Raw genomic sequence first — 25,905 nt, 5'->3', positions numbered from 1 at the left:
TGCACCTGCCAAACTCCTACCAAAAAATGTGACAGAAGTAGACTGACCGGCTACTGGTGTTTGTACCTTTAGTCCCCTACTGGGTAGGGGAAGTAGATGGATAGAAGGATAAGGCAGTCCCCGGTTTAAGACGGTTCCGGCTTACGACGTTCCGAGGTTACGACGCTTTTCAAATATATTCATCAGAAATTATTTCCTGGCTTACGACACATGTTCCGGGGTTACGACGCGTCGTACGCCGATCCGACGGAAGAAATATGGCCCCAAAACGGCAGAATAATCATTATTTGAAGGTTTTTTTTTATGTAAAACTCAATAATAATGCAGTTTACATCGTTTTCAATGCACCCAGAGCATTAAAAGTAAGGTTTTCTTATGATTTTTGACGATTTTCGACGATTTTCCGGCTTACGACGATTTTCGGTTACTGACGCCGGGCGCAAGAACGGAACGCCCGTCGTAAACCGGGGACCGCCTGTACATAGAAAAAAGTGTTTTCTCATTTTTTGTTTGAATCTGTCCAACTCTTGCTGGTGTGGAAGTAAAAACTATACAATGGAGAGGTAAGGTTTAAAGTTTATTTTAAAAAAATACTGAGCAACTGGAAGGTACCGACATATTTTATGTCTTGCACTTATGAACATTACACAAAGACATAAGTATCCTTTACCACACACTGAGGTATCATGGAGCTATGGCAATACTGATAAGAAAATCATAAAATATTTCCAGCTACACTGAGCTACTTTATTGCTGATAGTAAACTAAAGAAAATAGTAAACTAAAGAAATCCTAGTAAAACACAATGTACAGTATCCTGAAACATAATGACTTTGATATATTAGCTGACATCAAACTTAAGATGAAAATGCTTAATAAGAAATGCTAAACTTATGATTTTCATGTCCAAAATACAGTACCATGTATTAGCTACTGGATGGATAACATTCAACTGAAAAGAAATGAATGTGACAAAACATATCCTGAAATATCAAACCATAATGAACTACCTCGCATGATAAAGATTATTACAGTTCCTGCTCAGAACAGTAATCACAGCTGAAATCTATTCAACTTTAGATAAATAGGCATGGTAGCCTATATCATAAACTTAACTATATTTTAGTTTCAATATCCAAATGAATTTAAGGTTATATCATCTCTATACCAAAGCATGGCTATCTCAAACAACGTTAAGACAGTTTTTCTACATCTCTATTATCGCAACAGTAAACTTTTCACAAAACCAATACATTCTGTAATACTCTAATAACCTCACACATAAATTAAGCTCTCTCATGAAGTTTATGTTCTTTCATGGAAGATACTAGTGGAATTCTAAGGTCCGATCTATTCTTGAAAGTTGTAGATGTAGATGTTTTCCTGAAGTCATGAGGAAGAAGTTAATGACAGTGACACAAGAGATCTTTTGGCCTATGAGGTATCGAGATAAAAGCATTAGTCATAACCACTTAAACATTGGACTGCAAATCTGATCCCCCCAAAAAATGACAAGAGACTTCTTAATTTAAGTTTTGATTAACAAAACAGTACAATAAATAATTCCATACTGAATTAAATACATTACTGATACTTGGGCTGGCCTTAAATCAACATTTTCACGTAATCTGGTAAAACCTATTACCAAAAACTGTTCCATCTCTGGTCTAATTTGTCTTACATTGTCTAGTCAGTCATTTTTACCTGGCTAAGTTATTTTCAGAAAAGAGCCACTTACTGCTCATTAACTGAATTACTCACACTACTCATCAAAAATCAAACCATTTTATATAATACACCTAAAATGACTCATTATTACTAGGGAAATGGCAAAGAAAATTAACTAATTCTGCATAACTAAAGGTCTTTGTACCAAGATTTTACAAAAGTTAAGAGTGTCATAAGATGCCTACTTGGATTAGATAATTTTCTTATTGCCAATACTTATTTCATTACATCAATTCTCTTTTTAGGAAGACTAAATTATTGTAACTGACAATCCACAGACTTCAATTTCACTATTTTCATTCTGTCCAGACCCCAGTCCAAAACTTTAAACTGTATTATTTTGAATTCCCGTAAAATTTCTGGCTCCTTTTAACTGTCTGTACCCCACCCAAATAATAAATTTTCCCAAACGGTTAGGTTCATATTAAATAAACACTTACCACTGTTACAGTGTTACACAACTTCATTCAGTTATTTCAAAATTGCCCCCGTATTTTCCAAGAGCATGCGAGCTGTACATCGCCTGAAAGGATAAGAAACAAGTTATATAAACCATGGAAAAGTAGTCTTTTTGCTTATAAGGTGTCAAAATAAGGACATACAGTACTAGTACTGTAACTATAATCAAGACCTTAAATGGCTTATACACAGATACCTGTATCTATAAATAAAGTGGGCCACATACACAGGGTCTTTACCATTGATAGAACTATTAATTTATTACACACTTATTAAATTGTATATCTCAGCAATAGCAATTGCCACAGTAGAAATCTCCAACTATGGCAGGGTGGTTAACAATCTCTCCTCACCAGCTAGATACCAAAATTCAGCCATTTCGGGAAATATATGAGACTGTTTCCTAACCTAAGCAATAAACTGGGTAATAAGTAATTATTCAACTATGGTGGGTTTCAACCAGGTAGGAAAAACCTTCAACTTTTCGGGACTCAATTGTTTTTGTTCTTAAAAAATTTCTGCATAGATTCTTTGCTTTCCTGTTCACTCACCAAATGTACTTACTGGTTACTTTAGTAGCCTCTTTCTTGTAGCCTATTCCAAGAGTTACACAGGCACCTGTACTCAATGGACTTCCATTTACATTTCCTTATCAAATTCAAGGTGAAAAATCATATTTCATACCTAATGGAATAACCCATAAGTACACTAGATGTAGCAGATGCTGAAAAAACATGACTGATACATGCATGTCTAACTTTCTATGGTGGCTTCTTTGTCTCCAGTGTAACTGGCCCTTACTTGGTAGTGTACCATTTTTCTACCTAAACATTCAATGTCCTTGTCTGCCCTGTAGGAGCCTTCGCTTGAAATCAAAATGTGATCTTGTATGTCAGGTATAATTCACTGCATTGAGATCTAATTGAGCTAGTCTAGTGATGTGCTTGTGTTTGCTAAACTATTCTCAGGGATTCTCAGGGTGCTGCACTGTATTATCTCTTCTGTACGAATGGATGTGCAATCAACCTATTTCCAAGTTTTATTAACCCCATTCGCCACCGGGGCGTACACATGTACGTCTTTTACAATACAGTAATAAAAGACCGCGATTTACAATTATACGTCTTTTTCCCTCCTCGAAAAGCAGAGCTGTTTTCTTCAGCTTGGATGGGTTTCAGGCGTAGTATTGTGTACGAGAGAGGTGCAGAAGCTCCACCCACTATTCATTCTAGCCAATGAGTGTCCGATGGTCGTCGTGACGTCATATTCATATGGGATATTATAAGGGTATCGTCCAGCAGCACATGTCAGTGCGCCTCAAGCTGTTATGTATGAAACATTGTTACGATCTTGTGAGTAAACCATTTGGATTCGAAGGCTAAACTTTTCTCCTTTTGATTGCAGTTATTTACCAGGTTTTTTTATTTTTCAGTATCATGATGTCGGATGATAGTATTTCAGATCCTGGGTAGGGAATACCTGCCAGATCAGTCAGATGATTATAGTGATAGTTGTTATAGTTGCTTAGAGGATGACAGCGACACCGAGATTTTAGAAGACATTGAACCCATTGTCGATGAAGGTTGGCAGTTCATAACAGATCCATTTTGTGACAAGCACCCAGACCCACCCCGATTTCACGGATGACAATGGGATCTCGTTTGCACACCGACTTCACCTGCCCACGAGATGCATTTTGTTTCTTTTTTGTGATGATGATATTGACAGACTGTGTGAATGGATGAATGCTCAGGCAGAGGAGTATTTTTGGTCAACAGGAAAGTGTACTATGTTTTTTTGAAAACTTCTTTCATTTTTTTACACTAACGTGTAATTTTATTATCATCATTTTTTCTACTACAAGTTGTAGTAGTAGTGGTATTACTGTTGAATTTTTTTATTATTATTATTTATTATTATTATTATTATTATTATTATTATTATTATTATTACCAATGCCATAAACATTCATTGATGTATACTAACTGTTTCGTAAGAAAACTAGTATATACTGCTATTACTACTAGTACTATTTTACTAATACTTTACTACTTTTTCTGCTACTTTATCTCTACTACTTTACTACTATTTCTATTTCTGCAATTACTTTTTCCACTAAATATTCCTCTTTTTCGATATATATATATATATATATATATAGGTATATATATATATATATATATATATATATATATATATATATATATATATATATATATATATATATATATATATATATATATATTGTGTGTGTGTGTGTGTGTGTGTGTGTGTGTGTGTGTATATAGCCAATGTGGTGAAAAATATTCATTGGTATGTACACAATGTTTTCACATAAAAATATAAATGAAAAATATGAATAACAGAAAGTTCAAAGGAGCAAATGATGACTGATATACTCGCGGTCTCATGCGGTATGCAAGCGTTATCGGCAGTGCAACAGGCCAGTGGCGAAGGGGTTAAAAAATGAATACCATGCTCATTTAGACTAGTGCTGACAGAGGAGGAAGGCCTACATCCTCAGAACAATCTCTAATAAAGCCCTATTTTACAATGAAATACTAATTATGGTTCAGGAAAACAAAAGTACAATCAACAAAATTTGGATTGTTGTTTTCTGTTATGCTAAGAGCCTGTAGTGAAACTTTTTACAGGAGGAACCTGTAAAAATACTTGGTTGAAATTTTTACTGAGAAGTCAAGTTACAATTAAATTTTTTTTTCTTCAGATTCATGACTGTAAGCTGTCCAAGGAATGTCAATTCCCCTTCAAAATATCACATAACCAGTCTGTTTTTTTTTTTTAGCAGAATTTGCAAACTTATATCCTTCCTATGACCCTACCTATTGGGTTTTAAATCAAGATTTAAATCCATATATTTCACCTGACATTTTTGGAGCATAACTTAGCACCCTCATCCACCTTTGTTTTAGTTTGGGGAACTTCTGTTATCTTGTGATTTCCTCAAAACTCAGAAGGCAATGTTGGAAAAGCTTTTAATTTTGAAAATATACAAAATTCTCCCATTAATATGTTTGTTTTCAGCTATTTTAAACTAACAGGATTGCGGTAGGCATTCTACGTAACTGTTTTGCCAATTGGAAGATGACATCAAAATAGTTGACATATATCAAAATTTACAGTACATTCATTTTATCACCATAGTTCATTGCATCAAAACCAGCATGGATTCTCACAATTTTATAATGGTTATTATAATTTAAATGGTGGACTGTACCTTGTTTTGTACAGAACAAGAGGCATTACTTGCTGTACAAGGTTCTACTCAATACTGTATACACATTTATACACCTTTATCATACAGTTCTAGCTTTATCAAAGCCTTACCGTTCCATGCTATGAATCCAGTTTATGATCAGGGCTTAGTGTGTTCTAGTACATGATGTACAGGACTCCTCACCCTTCAGTGACTCAGTTCTAGGTGTTCAGCCTAAGAGGAGAAAAATTTAATCAGATCCTAAAGTCAGTTCAAAGCACTGACCTCAAAGGTACAGCTATCCTTCTGTACTTTTATTAATATGTACAGTTGTCATACAGTTTTTAATATATAAGTTGTAAGAAAAATTTATACTTCAAATTATACCACCACAATTAACTTTCCTGTAAAGCACTATTAGTATTAGTTTTTTTATATTATAAAAGTAAATCTCCCAACTAAAGAGGCTTCTTGAAACTTTACATAACAGCTGCAAGATTTACTGAACAAGTTTATTACACAGAGCTCCTTAGTCTTATATGCCAAACAATTTAGATGACATGTACTTCCAATGACTTACGTCTGACCCTCAAAGTAACCAAAGATTTCTAAACAAACAGATATGTAAACGTTTTTTCAAGTTCATTCATATAAAAACAGTAGTAATGTTTACCCCGACTCAAGACCAACATCCTTCCCTTTACAAGCTTTTGAACAAAATTTGTAATCATCCCAGTAAATTTTGTACATTTATTTTACTTCTTGACTACCCCACACCAAGAATCAAATTACCATTGTATTAGTCCTGCATGGATAAACCTTATTCTCTTGGTACTATTAAATTCTACATTAACCTCAGCAGTGATCACTTGGAAATTCCACGTACACTAAGATTTATACTATACAGCATGTATCACACTGGAGAATTCTGGTGATTTTTGTGGAACCCATAAGCTTCTCCCTTGCTCTACCATAATTACTATATTTGCTGTGAACCCTTTCAACTATGGTATATCAAAAACATCAAAATTGAGGACAGCTGATACTCAGATGTCTAATACTGATAAATTCTGGCAGTATTATAACATGAGAATGTTCAAAGAAAGTTTTTGTCCATTTTTAGATTTTTTACTTTGTAAACACTGAGGATATCAGAAATTTCCTTACTACAGAATCTGTAATTCCTCTGGATAAATCATTCCTCTAATTAGACTGAAGATATGCATGGCCTTGAGATTGTTTCAAACTTCATACCATTACTGTTGTAGGCCAACTTCGGCAGTAAGAGATTCTTCATACTTTATATTCTATTTTGTATTTTACCATACCTTTTTCAAAGTATACGATAGTGTGTCCTTTTAAACTTACTGTATTTACTGTATTCAGGTTTGCAGTTTGCCATGTGCCACACTAGAATGGGTTATCTGTAGAATCTATGGTTAGTTCGTCACTAAACCTGGGAAAGTAATCCAGTTCCTCAACCATATTCTTATAAGCTTCTGTTAGCCATTGCTTCTCTGGCTTCTTCAGCAGACTTGCTAAAAAATATAAACTCGGAACATTTTTCTACTGGTCCATACTCTTTAAACATACTGTATTGTCTAGTTTACTAAGAATGTTATGTTATGCCTAACCTATTACACCAAAGTACTTTTCAAATATTCCATTTTCAGCAGTTTTAGTTCCACGCAGGTTAGGCCACATAAGAACTAAACAATTACCTACCACATTGTCATCTAAACATTCCTACATCAGCTTTTCCCCTTTATGGGGTCAACATAGAGAATGAGCTTTCTATTTTCTCTTTTGTCTTGTGCTCTTTCTCTCAGGACTTCCATCAGATCCAGGTCTTTGTCCATTCCCATCCTCCATGATTTCACACTTCTTATCTATCAGTTCATCTTGAATGTTTTTCAAGCTGGCAGACACTATCAATTTCTCATATTATGGTCAAGCCTTCTGAATCCCTCTAACCTTTCTTTAATCCACAGTGTTCCATATATCCATTGTGATCATGTTCTCCTGTGTGTTCTCCCATTTTCTGTTACTTTATCATCACTACTATGCTAATTCTTTAGCTCTCACAGGGTTGGTTTAAAGGACTCATTTATTATTTGAGTCCAGATTTTATTTACTAAACAACAGGTCCTTACAAGTTTTAAAATTGGGTTAACTGAAATATAAGAATCTGAAAAAAAACTTTCACCAATTTGTTTCCCTAACTTGACATTCATTGCCAATTATATTTTGGGTATTCACAACAATATGTTCAACTGTTAAGAGTTATTTTACATAATCTACATACAGGAATTGTATCGCACAGGCTCTTCATCAAATACCCCACTGTCAAACAGTTAAGTATATCTTAGTTTAACCAGACCACTGAGCTGATTAACAGCTCTCCTAGGGCTGGCCCGAAGCATTAGATTTATTTTTACGTGGCTAAGAACCAATTGGTTACCTAGCAACGGGACCTACAGCTTATTGTGGAATCCGAACCTCATTATAGCGAGAAATGAATTTCTATCACCAGAAATAAATTCCTCTTGTTCTTCACTGGCCGGTCGGAGATTCGAACTCACGACCAACAGAGTGGTAGTTGAGAACGGAAACCGCTCACCCAGCGAGGAACTACCCCACTGTCAACCAATCAAACTATTTGGAAGAAATACCAGCAGCTAAATCATTGCACCATCCTCACCGCTCAGCAAGGCTGCAGTAGCCAAACCATCAAGAGCTAAAATCAGACTTACAAGGAAATTCTAAGACAGGTAAAAATTCCTTGTGCGCATCATTCCTCTTGATATGATAAATTCCATAATTCAACATTGGGCTTGATGTGACAATGTTACTAGCATGTCCATTATTCCAAAAAGTCTGCCATTTATTGATTATAATAGGTTTGAAAGATGTTATATAACTATTAACAGGAAAATTTACCTGTAATCTTGTCACAGTACTGTACTGTAGGGTAGATGCAGCTTTAGCTGATTCGTCTTCAATCTCTTAATGCCTTTACAGTATATGCAAAAATCAGATATTTATACAATTTTAGAATCTTTATGTAATTTTTCAACTGAAAATTTACTAGTAATTCATTGGGCAAGGTTTTTTCTGGATTATAATCTGAAGGGTTTCTACAGCACTTCTACAATTGCCAAAAATTACAAATTTGTGTGACAGTATCTCTTATAATTTTAATTATCAGTCATACTGGTCATAATTCTGCAGTGAGCTATTCATAAAATATATACAGGTCAATTCGAAGAGGAGACATGCTGTTGTTTGATAGAATAGACTTTAAAAAATAATGCAGGTTTGACAGGCAAAATTGAGGTATCTGTAAAGTCACCACATCGGCGCCAGGATAGTGTTTGTCTTGGCGCCATTAATTAAGTCTCCGCTGAGCTTGTTTTCTTTGGTGACTTTCATTTTCTTCAAGCTCAATTAGTCACGTATAAAACGTGCCAGGTCACGCATTTTAATCATTTTTACTTTTGGAGAAGCGTATTTATACAAATGTCACACATTGTGTATCACATGTTTCTTCATTCACAGGCATCAAGACTGTATCCATATTGTAGCTCTGTATGTTTTGTATTTAATTTGTACTGCTCACTGTATATTATTGTTTATTGTTTCGACCTCAGGTCACAGTCAATTCCATTTTTCTTCGGGCGGCATGTCAGTCGGCTGCCAGGCTATATAAGCTGCCTGGATCTGTAAATATCAGCAGTTTTTTTACCTGCTCGTTTCTCTAACACCTTACAGTGGTGACCCCGGAGTATGTATTGGCCATTCTGACTCACACGATTTAACTTAGTCTTGGCTCCAGGATTTCTCCAAACGCTCTTAGCTGCCTAAACACGGCGCTGTAACCAGCGTTTGAGAACTGACTCTTATCTTGTGACACCCCCACCAGCGGCACTAGCGGAACCACATTTTGAAAATAACAAAATTCTGCGTTACTGGTTTGTTTTCAGCTATTTTAAACCAGTAAGGGGTCAAGGCGGTGAGCATGGACGCGATATCCTCCTCCATGCAGTTAAACGCGATAGACATCAAAAGGTTTAGATACCTCCCATCACAAATTCGCAAGTACATCGAGGCCCTCCCGCAACCTCCACACCATCAACACACGACGGCGGGCAACACAATCGCGGGCCGCCCTCACCGTAAAGCTGCGCCCGTTTACGCAGGGGGAACCCATCGATGTGGCTGCGCGGGTGGAGAGCCACTTCAGAATCGCTGACCTGACGGACGAAATCCTACAGGCCTTTATTACACAGTGCTTTATCAACGCCCTTCCGAGGACATGTACAGAAAACTCATCTCGCTAGGGCTTAGTGAAACACACACCTCACATACAGCACCACAAAAAAGTTCCTCCTCAGTTCTTGCTCCTGCCCATCGCCGAGAAAAAATTTATATCGACCTTTGCCATAAACCCACGCTGACGACCTCAATTCAAGAGACGCTTGGGGCATGGTCGTAGATCTCCTGTCACTACCAGACTTGGGTGGCACAAAGAAGCGGCAGGAGATAAAAATTTACACGGAAATCTATACCGCCACAACTCCTCCCGGAGGCACGCAACCAGATTTTTTAACCCCTACACCATGCCTGTCGAGGACCTAAGAGATGGCGCAACACCTCACAGACTCCGTCAAGGCTTCACAGCGGCTAAAACCGGCCACACAGCCGGTCAGCTCTTCCAGCCTGAAGACAATTTAGAGCAGCCCGTCAACGCCATCGCCAACAGACGCCCACGTAACCACAGCAGATGGAGGTCCCCGGCTTATGTCGCTACCACAAGTGGTTCGGAAAGGACGCCCAAAACTGCCAATTCCGCCCTTCTCTTTCACCCGTTCAAAAAAACGGGGGTGGCGGCGGCCAGCAGGACAGGCCGCCATGGCAGCCGAAGAACCCAGGGCCTCAAAAACAGTAATTTTTACTGCATGCGATAAACCGTCTCGGCAGGATGATGCTGGTCGACACAGGAGCCTTTAAATCGGTCTTCCCAGCATCCAGAGAGGACCGCAACCAGCCACTGGTTCACGCCTTCACGAAGCTGGGGACGATGGTCTTCCAGACAGCAGCGCCACCTCTCAGCCATACTGATTTTTACCTGTTCCGCCAGGTACCTCCCGGCAAGAAAAATCCGGTGAGCAGACGCCCTCTCCAGAGTCGAGTTGAACGCAGTGCAGCTTGGTGTAGATTACCAGGACCTTGCCAGAGAACAGGCCGCTGACCCAGAAACCCCAGCATACCGCATCCGCCATCACATCCTCAAGTGGCGGACCTGACCCTCGCCCCGAAGGCCCCAGCCTGCTCTGTGACATCAGCACAGGCCAGCCCCGCCCTTTGGTTCCAGCCTCACGCCGCGCCAGGTATTCTTCATAATTCACGGCCTCTCACCCCTCCGGCAGGACCACGCCAAACTGCTTTCAAAAAAGTTCGTCTGGCACGGGTGCAAAAGGACGCCACTGCCTGGGCAAAACAGTGCCTGCAGTGCCAGACCAGTAAAGTGGGTTATCTGCAGTCGGGGGTAGGCGAAGTTCCTACAGCCAGGGCGCCGTTCAGGCCACATCCACATATTCTTCGGGCCCTTCGCCCATCAGGCGGATCCAGATACCTCCTGGACGGTGGTAGACCGTTCAACTCGACAGGTGGCTGAAGCCACACCCATGCAAGAAGCCACCGCCACGTGTACGAGGCCCTGCTCTCCAGTTGGGTTAGCCGCTTTGCGCCCCGGACCACATCACAACCGACAGGGCCGCTTTCCCTCTCCGAGTTGTGGTCTGCCCTGGCTCAACTGCTGGAAACCACGCACCTACACCACCACATTATCAGTACAACCCAGCGGCCAACGGCCTGGTCGAACGGTTCCACAGGTCCTCCTAAAGTCATCCCTCATGGCCCGCTGCAATCCGAGGACTGGAAACATCAGCTGCCGTGGGTCCTCCTCGGGTTGAGGACCGCCCCCAGAGCCGACGGCACCCCATCCGCAGCTGAACAAACCTGGGGGAACCCTCAAGTGCCGGGAGAGCTCGTGGACGGATGAACGCCACTCCCCATCACTGCAGAGGCTCCGCCGATCATGGCCTGCAAGTTCGCCATTTGCAGGCGCCATACATCGACAAAGCAACCACCTTCATGCCTCACACAGCTGTCATCCGCCACCCATTTATTAAGTCAGAGTCTAAACGCCCGTCCGTCCACCACTAACTAAGCCCTACAGGGACCCTTAAGCGTGCTGAACGGAACAGCAAGGCGTTCCAGCTGGCACTCCCAGGCAATTACGACTGGGTTTCCATAAAATGTTCAAAAGCCCGCCTTCCTGTCGGAGAGTCCCGGCAGCGACGCAGCACCCCTTCCGCCCAACCGCACTCCAGCACACCCCTCACCCTGCAGGCAAAATATTTGGAAGAAATACCCAGGAAGGGACTGCCCAACCAGCAGCCTCACAGGCGGGAGGCCCCTCCGTTATCTTCAAGGAAAGCAGCACTTCAGCGTCCCAGCAGATCAAAAGGGGAGTAGTCAGACGCGTCCCTCGTCTTGGGAGTATTTGTAAATTCAACATGGGCGCCAGGATAGTGTTTGTGGCGCCATTAATTAAGTCTCCGCTGAGCTTGTTTTCTTTGGTGACTTCCCATTTTCTTCAAGCTCAATTAGTCACGCATAAAACGTGCCAGGTCACACATAGATTTTAACCATTTTTACTTTATGTTATTTATACAAATGTCACATTGTGTATCACATGTTTCTTCATTCACAGGCATCAAGACTGTATCCATATTGTAGCTCTGTATGTTTTGTATTGTAATTTGTACTCGTTCACTGTATATTATTGTTTACAAATTTCGACCTCAGGTCACAGTCAATTCCATTGTCTCTCGTCATAATTAGTTTGCGAGCTATTCATAAAATATATCAGTCTGCCTGGATCTGTAATAAAGTAGCAGTAACTTTTACCTGCTCGTTTCTTTGACACCTTACATATCTGATAGACTTGATTTTTACACTTGTGCTACAAAAAGTACTTGTACAGTACAGTACCTAGCCAAATTTCAGAACTCCATAACACTAATATTGTATTACCAGTATTTACTCAAATATCATCATTATTGTTACTAATGTTACTAGAGATGCCATTCCAGGCCATGAACACCACCCACGAGGCTAAGAAACCAATAACCAGCTATCAACCAATAAAAATATTTCCTAGGAAATACCAGCAGCTAAATCATTATATCATCCCTGCTGCTCAACTAAGATACAGTAGCAAGGCTATCAATCAAAAACAGTAATAGAGGTCTCAGCCAGGGAGGCTACTTCTAACAGAGTATCTATCAAGACCAATACAGGTGTACAACAATTAGCCAAAGCCAAGTACTCTAGAAAACTAAAACAGATGGATCCCTTTAAACCAAAGAAAAGGCCCAAGAGCCTTCAACAACTTTGTCTTGCAAGCATACCTCTAGTTGTTAGCGTAGTGCAAGCACGGTGAGGGAGAAACGTTGATGGCAGTACCAGGCGCGCACATCCCACCATCCACCATCCCACCCCGGGAGCAACCAGCTTAGCCATTGCCTGGGGTGGTTACAGCAAAGGGAGATCGTCAAAGATGGATTGAATAGAAAAGAGGGTTGTTACACTCAAGGCAGATTGCCTTTTTATGTTACTTCTAGTATTTTGCTTTTTTATGCTGCTTTCATTTGTCTTGTAAGGGTACCTCTGGTCGTTGGTATAGCACAAGCAGGGTGTGGGAGAAGGGTTGATGGCAGTAGCAGGTGCACATATCCCACCATCCGCCACCCGACCCTGGGAGCAACCAGGTCAGCCATTGTCTGAGGTGGTTACAACAAAGGGGGAACGTCCATGATCGATTGAAAAAAAAAAAAAAATTTGGGTATTGCCCCTAAGACACTGACACTGCCTTTTTATGTTCTCTTTTAATTTTTTTATTACAAAGCATGAGACCAAGAAATGTACTTTCCACAATTTGGAGGTGTCATACCCTCATAACCCTTGCAAAATTACCACCAGAATGAGGCTCTATGCTCGTGGGGGACAAAAAGCCCTAATACTCTACCACACCCTCAACAGTACACTAATGCTTCCTAACAAAGGAATCTATCCTCACTCACACAACATTCACAATGAAGGTTGAAATAAAATCCTAAACCATGGGTAGTTTGAGAGGGAAGTCTAATCAATCTGTTCATCAAAAACCATGATCAGAAGTCCAGCAGCAGCAGAGACATCTTTACAGCAACACGGATGAGGAAAAAAAATGAGTGTTGCTAGTCAAGTAAGTGGGTGGCAAACCTAACCCCTTACCTTCCCTGCCATTAACTACCTTTTTAAATGTATATGAACCTAATACACCTGTAGTACTGTATTCTTGCAAGAACAAATTATACAGTGTATGAAGTATCTACTATAGCATAGCTCATCCTGTACTTTTAACCATCATATTCACCTTGACTTAGTAAACTGCAAAAAACTATGGTTATGTGTAAGAGGCTGGAGTAAAATTTTACATAAGGGATTTGCTATCCATACGAAACAAGGTAATTAATATGGATAACTATGAACAACTTTCAAGGTACCCTGTACATCTTAGTATAACCTGCCTAATTTCACTTGAAGTGTCCTACCCGGTATGGAAGACATTGACCTTACTGAGGCCTCAACTACAACCTACTAATAACTTACTTAGCAACAGCAAACGGAGGCACTGCAGTGGTACTCTTAAGAGTAACAAGCAAGAGCACCTAGCTAATACTATTCTCAAACTACCACTTTGTTATCTATAGGGGGAGGGGTGGTGGAAGGATAAGTATTCATTTGCGATGGAAATAAACCTCAAAATCATTCAAATCACATCATAATACAACAGAAAAACCTATATTTTATGTTGAAAGCAATTAATGTCCATAAGTAAAATAATACCCTAAATCTTTAATTCCTAGCAACACTGGTCAGATGATGATCAAGATTTTCATAAAAAAAAAAGGGGAGCAAATGAATAAGGTGTTCAACTGCTTTTTTGTCAAGGTCTGTAGTACAACTGCTCGATAAATTATGAGCTTAGTATAATACTACCCCATAAGGTAAAACTTTGCTTTAAACATCATTTGATCTTTAATCTTAAATACTATTTCCATATAATTTAATGTGCGTATTGAACTTATCAGTCATTTCAATAGCAAATAAGTACTTTTAGAGATACTACACCCCAACTTTGGCCTATATCCTACAATTAGGGAAACCACAGCCTAGAGGTAAAATGGGTTTTTGGGTGAGAAAAACTACGAAATACTTAAAATAAAAGGGTAATTCTAAGCCGGCTGTCCGCAGTGAGCTAGACTGTGGCATTTGGCGTTTTTATATGTTTTTTACTTGCTTTACAAAAATTTAAAGTAATATTTTGTCGCCCAGTTGTAACTACACTGTGATTGACCTTTGAAGACTACACGACAGATTTACCTACGCAGGGTAGGTCTAAGCCGGCATTCTGCGGCAAGCCCGCCCCCCCCAACCTCCATAGCTAATACAGCAAAATTGTAACAGTAAACACCTCTAGGGTACGTTATATGCTGGTATTTTTGGGGTGTTTACTGGTTACAATTTTGCTGTATTAGCTATGGAGGGGTGGGGCTTGCCGCAGAATGCTGGCTTAGACCTACCCCTGCGCTAGGCAATTCAAGTCGCGTAGTCTTCAAAGGTCAATGACAGCTTAGTTACAGCCGGCCGACAAAATATTACTTTAAATTCTTGTAAAGCAAGTAAAATAACATAGAAAAACGTCAAATGCCATAGTCTAGCTCACCGCGGACAGCCGGCTTAGAATTACCAATAAAAGGACCAATTATACCTTAGGCATCTATTCTAGGGGGTTGGGTCCCTAATTTGCTGGGGGGAGGGGGTGTCACACCCTCTGGAAACACCTCTAATCTAAGATGCTGGGTCCTTACCTAGGTCCATTATATTATAGACACCCTACCTAATGTAACCTAGGGGGCTGCTTTCCTCATTTCCTGTTTTCCCCCGTCCCGAATCCACGGTTTCCCACTCTGTTCCCCATAATTGTGGGACAAAAGAGTGGAGTCCACTATCACCAAGTACTTACAAGAGAAAATCGTAATTCTTTACAAAAAGGTCCGCATCAATATTTGGTGTTTGTTTGATGTGTTGGGTTGTGCCCTTAAGGGGGGGTCACAGGGGGGGTGAAGCCCCTCCCACTAGGCCTAGGTAGGGGCACGGCGCCCTAGGTTAGGTTAGGTGGTTGTGTTAAGTTACTGTACATATTAAGGGGTTTTGTATTATTTTAGTAAGGTCAAACACCAAATATTGATGCGGACCTTTGTAAAGAATTACTGAGAAAATAATAGCCTAGACCAAATGCACAATTGGTTTACAGTAAATTAAGTCTAACCACATGAATCAAGATGCTAAGGTAGCCTTATGACATACTTTATAAATGACTGTACTCCTTTATGTGGCAGCATTGTCTGCAGTTCTCTAGGACTAGCCTAAAAAGGTACAGCAGTCTCTCGCAAATGAACTATTGAAAATTCAGGTATTGCCTATTTTATAATAATAACCTTGACAAACAAATCCTTGTACTAAAGGCCAGACATTTAGTTCCCTTTGGTAAATTAGAAGCTTCAATTTTCTAAGTTGCCAATCATCTTCAGTTTTGATAGTCATTAAGATACATATGACAACTCTTCTTTCCTCCATTTAATACTTACTCATTACCGTACTTAAAGATTAAAACACTGTAAAACAGTAATTACCTACCAGCTTTAATTCACCATAAATATAACAAATACTTTCAAGTTTCAAGACGAAAAGCAGCTTTGGCAAAACTGTAACCATCAGTGTCAGTGAAGTAAAATACAAGGAGTATGGAGAGCCTACGATGAACTCAAACTGAATGAATTCTGACTTAAGGATCCTTGGATATTATTGGGATTTCTAACAAAATCCTTTTCCTTAGACATTCATTCATTCCGCTTACACAGACACACCCAGTTACTGAAGTTGCTTGTATAAAATAGGTAATTCTAACCACATAATTATATGTTGGGCAATCATTTGGATAAACATAACGTCGGTGGAGGTAGATGGGTTATAATTTAACAGGAATAAAATATGTTTGTTGATATGTTCTTTCTCAACTTTAGTCAGCTTATAACTCGTAAATAATTAGTTACTTTTAAACCATTATTCCGTGTAGAGAATGGGAAGGGACCGAAATTTGTGGATGTGAATCTGATTGTCTTGCTATAGCTTTCCTTTAAATCTTATCACACACACACACACACACACACATATATATATATATATATATGTATATATATATATATATATATATATATATATATATATATATATATATATATATAACACATATATAAAAATTTTGTCAATAACATCTCTAAAAAAAGATCCAGAGTACAAATTGTGCAAACCAGATGAAAATCAAACTGGGATTTAACAAACGCTAATTTTTTAGATTCAAGTCATTAACACATGAATGATAAAAATGGCTCCATTTCTAATTTACTGAGGTATGTTTAAACTTTCCTCTTACCCAAAAGTAGTTTGGCTCCAGCTCAGTGATTGCTCATCCCATTTCCACCCAAAGCAAAGATGGAATGCTTAAGCATTTCCAGTATTTGGTAATGTTATTACATAATATAAAAAACTGACGAAAGTTATTTTATAAACATTTCATTCGGTGGCATGGTGGTTCGTATCTTGGCATTTTATTCGGATGTCGAGAGTTCCTGCCATCCCCGGGACGATTTAAAATCCCCGGCTCTCTAACCAAGTCAGTTACAGTTACGGTGTCGGGCAAGACCTAAAGAAGAGAGAAGGCCATCCACTTCTGACCCAAAATCTACCTGGCCTGAGCCTGACGTCATCAAGGGTACAAGTAGGTCTCCATGAAGGCGTAAACATCACAGCTGATTGAAAAAGTCGGCGGCAATTATTTCTTTGTTTCCTATCTGCCCGAGCTTAATATTTCGATTTTCAAGTCGTGAACGAAAAACAAAATACAATGACTCAATACTTGTTCTATGTTTGACGGTCATAAAAAATCTACAGTACAAAGAAAGCGATGTTATGTTGCATAACTTTTCCAAGAAAGAGGAAATGAAAAAAAAAGTTTAATAAATATTTGCAAGAGGAAGGATCACTTCGTTGCAGAAGATTCATACAAAAGGAACCTCATGGATGAAGTACTAAAGAGACAAGTTGCAAAACGGAAGAAGACATTAAAAGCAGATGCATTACCAACACGACATTTGCCCCCATCAGCCCGTTAACGAAGGTTGCTCGTGTTTTGTTCATCATTTTCTTTTTGAGTAAGTTTTATTGAAATTACTCTTGCACTAACAGCACACAATATATGGGTGATTATTTTAATGACAATTATTCGTTTTGTAAGATAAGTCTGACTTTACGTCAGCACAGGCTGTGATACATAATTTGCCATTGGGATTTTTTGGTATTTTCCCTTTGTTTAGGAACATTACGTACTAACAAGAAATATTTGAGAAATTTCTCAATAAGATTCTCGGAATATATGTTTATCTCTCTCTCTCTCTCTCTCTCTCTCTCTCTCTCTCTCTCTCTCTCTCTCTCTCTCTCTCTCTCTCTCTCTCAAAGAGAAAATTTATCTGTTCAGATGTGTATGATGCAAAAAATTAAAGCATAGTGAAGACACGTTCCAGATGTATAGGTCTTGTAAAATATCGTGCAATGGCCTTTTGTGCAGGAATATCTCTCTTTTAGGTAGTAAATATAATATAGAATAAGAAAATTGTGATAAAAAGTTAACTGAAGGTTCTCAGGCAGATTATATGGCACCAGCTTCATCTCAAAATTACGTACAGATGAAGCCATCGATCGCGAATTAAGCTTGTCCGCAACGCTTCTTTTTAACTGTCAAATGACGAGGGATTTCTTTCTGAGAACGGCAAAACCGGTAGAAATTCTATCAATTTTAAAGATACAAAAATAGAATTTAAAGAAGCAGTAGAAAAAGAAGAGCTAGCTAATTTTACTGGATACACCGTAAAAATTTTCTTCAATGTCCATTTCTTGGGAAAAATTTAGAAACTGGATGGGGCCTTAGCGAAACCAGCGAGTGAATTCGTGGAAAAGTTCAAAGCCATGGGAAAATTATATATATATATATATATATATATATATATATATATATATATATATATATATATATATATATATATCACTTTATGGAGATAAAACTTACGGAAGGAAAATCTTCAGGTGAAACCTTATCAGATTATATTGCTACCTTAGTGGTATTGCCTGAAGAGTTAAGTAACTTTTTTTGTTAAATGAAGTATGTTTATCAGACCAAGGATTTGAAACAAGAGTAGCCTATGGTCCAATAGAGGAGAAAGACACGCAAGATGTAAAAAATTATGAAATAATAATTTGTGTATTTCGTAACATAAGAATATAAAACCTTAAAAATTTTTCATTAAACATATCCACATTGATAATGCTTTATTTTCTTTGTTTCATAAATTGGTAACAATTGTGGTTAGTAATTAAAAACTCAAATATGAATTAATGTCACTGTGATAATCACACTTAGGTTGAACTCATTCAAGAATTCAGGCCTTTTGTTGGTAAAAAAAAAATCATAGATAATAACTAAGAACATTTAAGATAGCCCTCACTTATTAAAAACCATTAAATTTTAATTTTTTTGTGCGAAAAGGCGTAAATTCTGACCGACGTATATGTTATTCTTAGGCGGTGCCCGGTGTCTGTCGTCACAACCCTTTGTCTGCCTGCGCACTTGTCAAAAGTAGGATGACTTCTCTTCTTTAGGTTTTGGCTTCGGGTCTGTTGTGGGAAGTTCGGGAAATCTGGCCTATGTTCGCCTGAGTACCCTTAAGGTATTGGAGAACTGAAACTTGACAACTATAGCTTTAATTAGTTTTGATCACCGTTGAGAGTCTGCTGCAAACACCTATTCATCAGCATATGGAGCTATGAATGTTAATTTGGATTCGGAGGAATGGAAAGGGTTGATTTGTATGGGGATTTGGGAGTGATATAATGGACGACGGTATGATGAGAGAAGAGCAGTCACAGGCGAAGCAAGGGAAGTAGCAGGAGGTGGGCAAAATAAATAGACTTGTAGTGTCTTGAAAGCCAAGGTTGAAATGTAAGGAGAAAATGTTCAGCCAACTTTTCTTACAAAGATTAAATGAGGGTTTTGAAAACAAATAAAATAAAAAAAGGATGAAACTGTTAAGGTGGATTGTGTATGTTGTACATTTGTATATGAAGAACTGAATGGATGAGAAATGTTTACCTCTATTTAGTTGAACCATAGCCTATCACTGAGTCAAGATATAAGAAATGCGAAGATGCCTAGAAGAGGTCGTAAAAAGAATACCATAGGTGAAAGGGTGGCTCAGTGTTTTGAGATGGTGTAGTCTTATGGAGAGAGTTTATAATTCGGAAGAATATTATCGGAAAGAGAAGGAGAAAAACCTAAAATGTAGCTGGAATGGAATGGAATATACAATTTAGGCCAAAGGCCAAGCATTAAGACCTATGAGGCCATTCAGCGCTGAAAAGGGAGTTGAGAGTAAAAAGGTTTTAAAGGTGTAACAGGAGGAAAACCTCGCAGTTGCGCTACGAAACAATGATTAGGAGCGGGTGGAAAGTAAGATGGAAGAAAGAAAACATGAACAGAGGTGCAGTAAAGGAATGAAAGAGGTCGCAGCTATCGGCCTACAGTGCACCGTGAGAGGTGCACTGACGGTAGTACCTTCACCGGGGTAGAAAGACTTAACGGATGGTGTAAAAGACATATTGTACAGAGAGGGCCTCATTATCCAGGAAATGTAAGTGCATGCAAGCGAGCAGTGATTGGCAATGCGTGTGCGCAAAAGTGTTCAGCATAGTGTTGATGTTAATTCTGTCTAGGTATATGAAGCAATTAATGTTGTGGGAATTTTCTCTATATGGGGTTCATCCACAATTCAGCAGTGGCCATGAAACTCTATGGTACCGACTGTTGAGGGAAGGGCTCAATGAACAGCAAGGTACTGAAGATGACAGAGCAGCAAAGCACAAGAGGAGTCCTAGCCACTCAAACACCACCTGACGAGAGAGTACAGTACTGTAGAACAGCATGGAACCAGGGGAAAAACTAAACACAGAAGTAATGATGACCTCACCGTGGCCTCAATATTCATTCTCTCAAGGGAAAATTCCACAGTATAGGGAATAACAGTAACAAAAAAAAAAAAAAAAAAAAAAACTAACTGGACAGAGGCTATATAATGTCACTGTTGTAGTTCTGACATCTAACCAGTAGTGCTGATACACTAATAGTGATTAAAAAAATAACAGGAAAAAAGTAAAATACTGTACAAGAAACCTCTAGCATAAGAATTCTGTCTGTACATTGCGTGAAATTACAAATGTAAAATAATGATGAGTGAATCAAGAATACACAATAAGAAATGGAATGGAATGGAATATACAGAGTTTAGGCCAAAGGCCAAGCCCTGGGACCTATGAGGTCATTCAGTGCTGGAAAGGAAACTGAGAGTAGGTAGGTTTGAAAAGTGTAACGGGAGGAAAACCTTGCAGTTGCACATAATTGTTAGGAGAGGGTGGATAGCAGGATGGAAGAAAGATATGAAAAGAAGTACAGTAAAAGGAATGAAAGGAGTTGCAGTTCGTGGCCAAAGGGACGCTGCAAAGAACCTTTAGTAATGACAACAGTGCACCCCTTGAGGTGCACTGATGGCACTACCCCGCTACGGGGACACAATAAAAAGCAAAATTATACATAAAAAAAATCTCACTGAAAAGGGATCTTCTAATTGTATTGTGGTAATAAGCATTACTGAGTTTATCAGAACAAGATACAAAATGAAGCATACAATTGTAGTTATATCTAGTTAAAATCATTCATTTTCATTTTGTGATAACATGGTCTGGAAAGCTAAGATTTTTTTGTTTAAAGAAGTAGAATTTCATGATTCCAATTACAACTAAAAACCTCCTTGTCACCACCATCAAATGGGACTTATATATGCCATACCTCTTTGTCTGCATGGCAAGATTAATAGAATTTTTGTATATTATCTATGCGGTAAATTATGTTTAGAGCATGCTAAGATTTTAATTGAATAAAAAAGCACATCAACACTGTACACGGTATTTTCATATATTGTGTGAATATTGTGATTTGTACATTACGTGTCATAGATGTAGACAGGAGTACTGTTATAATATTAAGATAGTTCTTTCAACTAACTATTTAGAGCTTATGCACTTTGCACCTAAATCTCAGAAACAGAATGAAAAGTTTAAAGTACAAATTAGGTTATGGCAGAAGCTATATGGAATTCCTGTACTGCATAAGTTGTGCATGTCAATTGTAGGCCATCTAGAACAGTCAGTAGGTTATACTGTAAGGTCTTTGTTACTCATTAGGTTTCACCACATATAAAGTCAGATCCCATAACATCTAATTTGAGGGCTACTTACCATCCTAGTTGACATTGCCTGGATTTTGTCACACCAATACCACAATATGCCATTCATGTACTGTACACCGCTGAAGTACTGAGGCCTTGGTATACCACTCCATAACACTCAATTGTAAAAACCATAGTGGAAAACCACTCTGGTACCCAGTAAAACTGGAGATCTGAGTTCTGGAGAGAACATGGATTGGTAATCTTTGATCTACTATCACTGTCTCTTTGTGATGACTCTATGTAATAATACAGAGTGTAAGTACAAACAAAAGTTATACAATTACATAATTAAATAACAACTAATAAGACATTAGTTTGGAATGGAATGGAATGGAATATAGAGTTTAGGCTAAAGAGCAAGCATTGGGGCCTATGAGGTCATGAAGTGCTGGAAAGGAAATTGAAAGTAGGTAGGTGGCCTCTGAAACTTATTTCATTTCCAGATATATTTTGTATGGAAACCCAGCCCGGGGGGTGGACAAGCCAGTCCAACTTGCTGCCAGTCTCAAGACCCGATAAATGGGGAGAATTGCTGCCTGGTCTAGCCACCCGAGTATGATGTGGCAAAAACTAAATAATGATTCTTGAGTCAATGATGGAATGCAATAGGGCTAGGGCGTACCCAATAAGCGACCGCTGCAGTATCCCCTGACAGCAGTGAGAAATATGCAAAAGGTACTGCAGAAGTCACGGCTGCGGCTAAAGAAGTTAGTGAGGAGAAAGGATTGGAAAAAGAAAGGAGAGTTGGTTGATGTCATGCAGAGAAGGAAAATTATGATTCTATGTATACAAGAGACCAAATGGAAGGGGAAAATTGCAAAAAAGCTTGGAGAAGGATATAAAATTTACTACACAGGGGAAGATACAAGGAGAAATGGGGTAGGAATTATTCTCCATCCAGATCTGCAGGAGAACGTCACAGAGGTCCAGCGTATCAGTGACAGGCTTATGGGCTTAAAGTTTGGTAAAGATAAGAGAGTATGGCATATCATCTCGGCATACACCCCCAACAAGGGTGTAGTGAAGAGGAGGAGGAGGAGGAATTCAGAGGAAAATTAGAAGAATATATAGACAAAGTTCCAAGAAGTGAGTGTTATCTGGGGACATGAATGTCCATGTAGGTGAGAGTTCTGATGGCTTTGAAGGGATGCATGGAGGAAGAGGTTTTGAAAGAAGAAACCAGGAGGGTGATAGAATGTTGGAATTAGCAGAAGCCATGAATCTGGTAATCATGAATACAGTTTGAGAAAGGGAGAATTCATATGGTAACATACAAAAGTGGACAAAATGAGACACAAATTGATTATTTTTTGGTTCGGAAGGAAGACAAGAAAATCATTATGGATTGTAAGGTTATTCCAAATGAATCTGTTGTAGCTCAACATAAACTGGCAGTGGCAGATTTTAGGTTGAAAGCAATAAGGAAAAGAAAAGTCCCAAGCCAGGAATAGGAGGATCAAAACTTGGAAGCTGAAGGGGGAGAAGGCAAGAGAGTTCAGAAGTAAAGTGGAGAGAGCCAGAGAAGAGGTATGTAAATGGAATGTCACAATCGCCTGAAGAGATATGGGATGATATGAAAGGGATTGTGGTTCCAAGAGCAGCAGAGGTGTGTGGGAGGACAAGTGGTAAGCAGCAACAGGAAAGAGAAACATGGTGGTGGAATTAAGAGGTTCAAACAGCTGTGAAGGAAAAGAGAGTAGCTAGAAAAGGGTGGGAAGAAGATAACTACCAAACAAGAGAGGAGTATAGATGGACAAAGAGGGAAACAAAGTGAAAGGTAGCGATTGCAAAGGGAGAAGCCATGAGAGAGTGGTATGAGAAGATGGGGACACCAAAGGGAGAAATGATAATCTACAGAACTGCAGAAGCGAGAAGAAAAGACAGGCAGGATGTAGGAGAGGTAGGAATTATTAAAGATGAAAATGGAAATATCTTACTTGAGGAAGAAGAGGTCAAGAGAAGATGGAAAGAATATTTTTCACAGCTATTAAACACTAAGAATAAGTGTGAAGAACTGGAAAATGTTCTTCCAGTAGAAGGACCAATAGCAAACATCAGAAAGAGTGAAGTCGAGAATGCTATAAAGAACAGAAAAGTAAATACAGCTCTAGGAAAGTCAGAGGTAACAATAAAAATGATTAAAGCATTGGGAAATCTAGGTAAAGAGTGGGTGCACTCACTGTTGGAAAACATCTGGGATGTAGAGGAAATGCCAAAGGACTGGAACGATAGTTGTATGATTAAAATGTATAAACCAAAAAAGAGACGTGTTAAACTGTGGGAACTACAGAGGAATAGAGCTTTTGGAGCATGTATTCAAGATAATAGAAAGAATAGTAGAAGGGAGGTTGAGAGAGTTGATAGATATACATGAGCAGCAGTTTGGGTTTATGAAAGGAAAGAGCACAGTGGGTGCTATTTTTATACTGAGACAAGTCCAAGAGAAATATTTAGAAGTTTACATGTGTTTTGTGGATCTTGAAAAGGCATATAACATGGTACCAAGAAGAGTAGTTTATTGATGTTTGAGAAAGAGAGGAGTACCAGAGAAGTTGGTAAGGTTAGTGAAGATGATGTGTGAGAGAGCAAGAACCAGTGTGCTGACAAAATATGGGGAGACTCAGGAATTCCCTGTGGAGGTTGGCCTCCATCAGGGATCAGCTCTGAGTCCAATCTTGTTCCTTGTCATTATAGACACTTTGACATCAAAATTAGGAACAATGAAGAACTGTGGGAACTGATGTTTGCTGATGATTTAGTCATTATAGCAGACACAGAAGAAGAACTGCAAAAAAGATTTTAGCATGGAAAGGAGCCCTAAAAAAGAAAGGATTGAAAGTGAATATTGGAAAGGCAGAGATACTGATTAGTAGTAAAGTAGACCAAGAAGTAAACATTCAAGTGGAAGATGGTACAGTGCTAAAACAGAACAATGAGTTTAACTACTTGGGATCAATAATAGCAGAGGAGGGAGGTACTGACAAAGCACTGAGAGTAAAAGAAGCATGGCGAAAATGGAGGGAAGTAACTGGAGTTGTTTTAGACAAGAAAATGCCATTAAGGCTCAAAATGAAAATTTATAAGACAGTTATCAGGCCTGTACTATTATATGAGGCAGAAACTTGGGCACTTAAGAGGAAAGAGGAGGGACTGTTGGAAAGTACTGAGATGAGGATGGTGAGATGGATTGCTGGAATATCACTAAAGGAAAGCAGGGAGAGTCAAGACATAAGAAGAATGTGTGGTACATGCAACATAAAGGAGAAGGCTCAGAAAGCTCGTCTGAGATACTGAGGCAATGTAATAAGAAGAGAGGAGGTGGAACCAATCAAGAAAGCTAAGAACATGCCAGCAATGGGGAGGAGGAGTGTGAGCTGTCAGCGGATCAAATGGATGGATGTGGTGAGGAGGGGTATGGGTGAGGTGGGACAGGGGGTGGAAGATGCAAGGAACAGAAATAGATGGAAAAAGTTGACTCGAGCAACCGACCCTGCTATACAGTGGGATAAATAAGGTCAAAAGAAAGATGATATATTTTGAATGGGACTTCTTATATCTGCAAAAAATATTCTGCAGGAGGTTTCGTTTGCATATTGGTCTAAGTCACCATAACTATCAAAAGATGTGTGGATTTTAATTAAAGGTTGACCAAATGTTAAAGGCTCTGTGAAGAGCAACAATTAGATTTTGGGAGAGATGAGAATGTGATTTTTCAAGATGCCTCATATATTATTGATAATAAAAACCTATTTATATTGATTGCTGTCATTAATTCAAAAGTGGAATTTCACTTATTTTTGCTAATCATTTTTACACATAAATATAGTATGTGTAAGGTAGCTGTTGGGTTAATTCACAGTATCAAATCAATCATCGAGAAGTGGTCACTTTGATATATATACAGTACAGTAATAGGATACACTCCATTACAAA

At 38.8% G+C, this 25,905-nt stretch overlaps 1 protein-coding gene and 1 long non-coding RNA gene across 3 annotated transcripts; one reads left to right on the top strand and one right to left on the bottom strand.

Moving 5' to 3' along the window:
- Positions 1–564: 564 nt before the first annotated feature.
- Positions 565–16,399, bottom strand: LOC136831476 (uncharacterized). Of its 2 annotated transcripts, XR_010850897.1 has the most exons (5): positions 16,217–16,399; positions 12,883–12,997; positions 5,536–5,638; positions 2,169–2,251; positions 565–1,383 (listed from the first exon to the last, which is right to left on the bottom strand). It is a non-coding gene; the product is annotated as an uncharacterized lncRNA (long non-coding RNA). The 2 variants fall into 2 exon arrangements; XR_010850896.1 differs by lacking the exon at positions 12,883–12,997 and having other exon boundaries at positions 16,217–16,372.
- Positions 16,400–22,638: 6,239 nt separating this feature from the next.
- On the top strand, positions 22,639–23,031 carry LOC136831126 (uncharacterized). Its single transcript, XM_067091079.1, has one exon. It carries the CDS (start codon positions 22,639–22,641, stop codon positions 23,029–23,031), a length of 393 nt encoding a protein of 130 aa, XP_066947180.1.
- The last annotated feature ends 2,874 nt before the right edge of the window (positions 23,032–25,905 follow it).

The sequence above is a fragment of the Macrobrachium rosenbergii genome, chromosome 48, assembly GCF_040412425.1.
Source record: "Macrobrachium rosenbergii isolate ZJJX-2024 chromosome 48, ASM4041242v1, whole genome shotgun sequence".
Classification (NCBI taxonomy): Eukaryota; Metazoa; Arthropoda; class Malacostraca; order Decapoda; family Palaemonidae; genus Macrobrachium; species Macrobrachium rosenbergii.
Note: the sequence above shows the minus strand (reverse complement) of the source record. Positions and strands in the feature narration are given on the sequence as shown.

Excerpts from the sequence above, each read along its gene's own strand:
- LOC136831126 (XM_067091079.1), top strand. The coding sequence starts at position 22,639 with ATGCAAAAGGTACTGCAGAAGTCACGGCTGCGGCTAAAGAAGTTAGTG.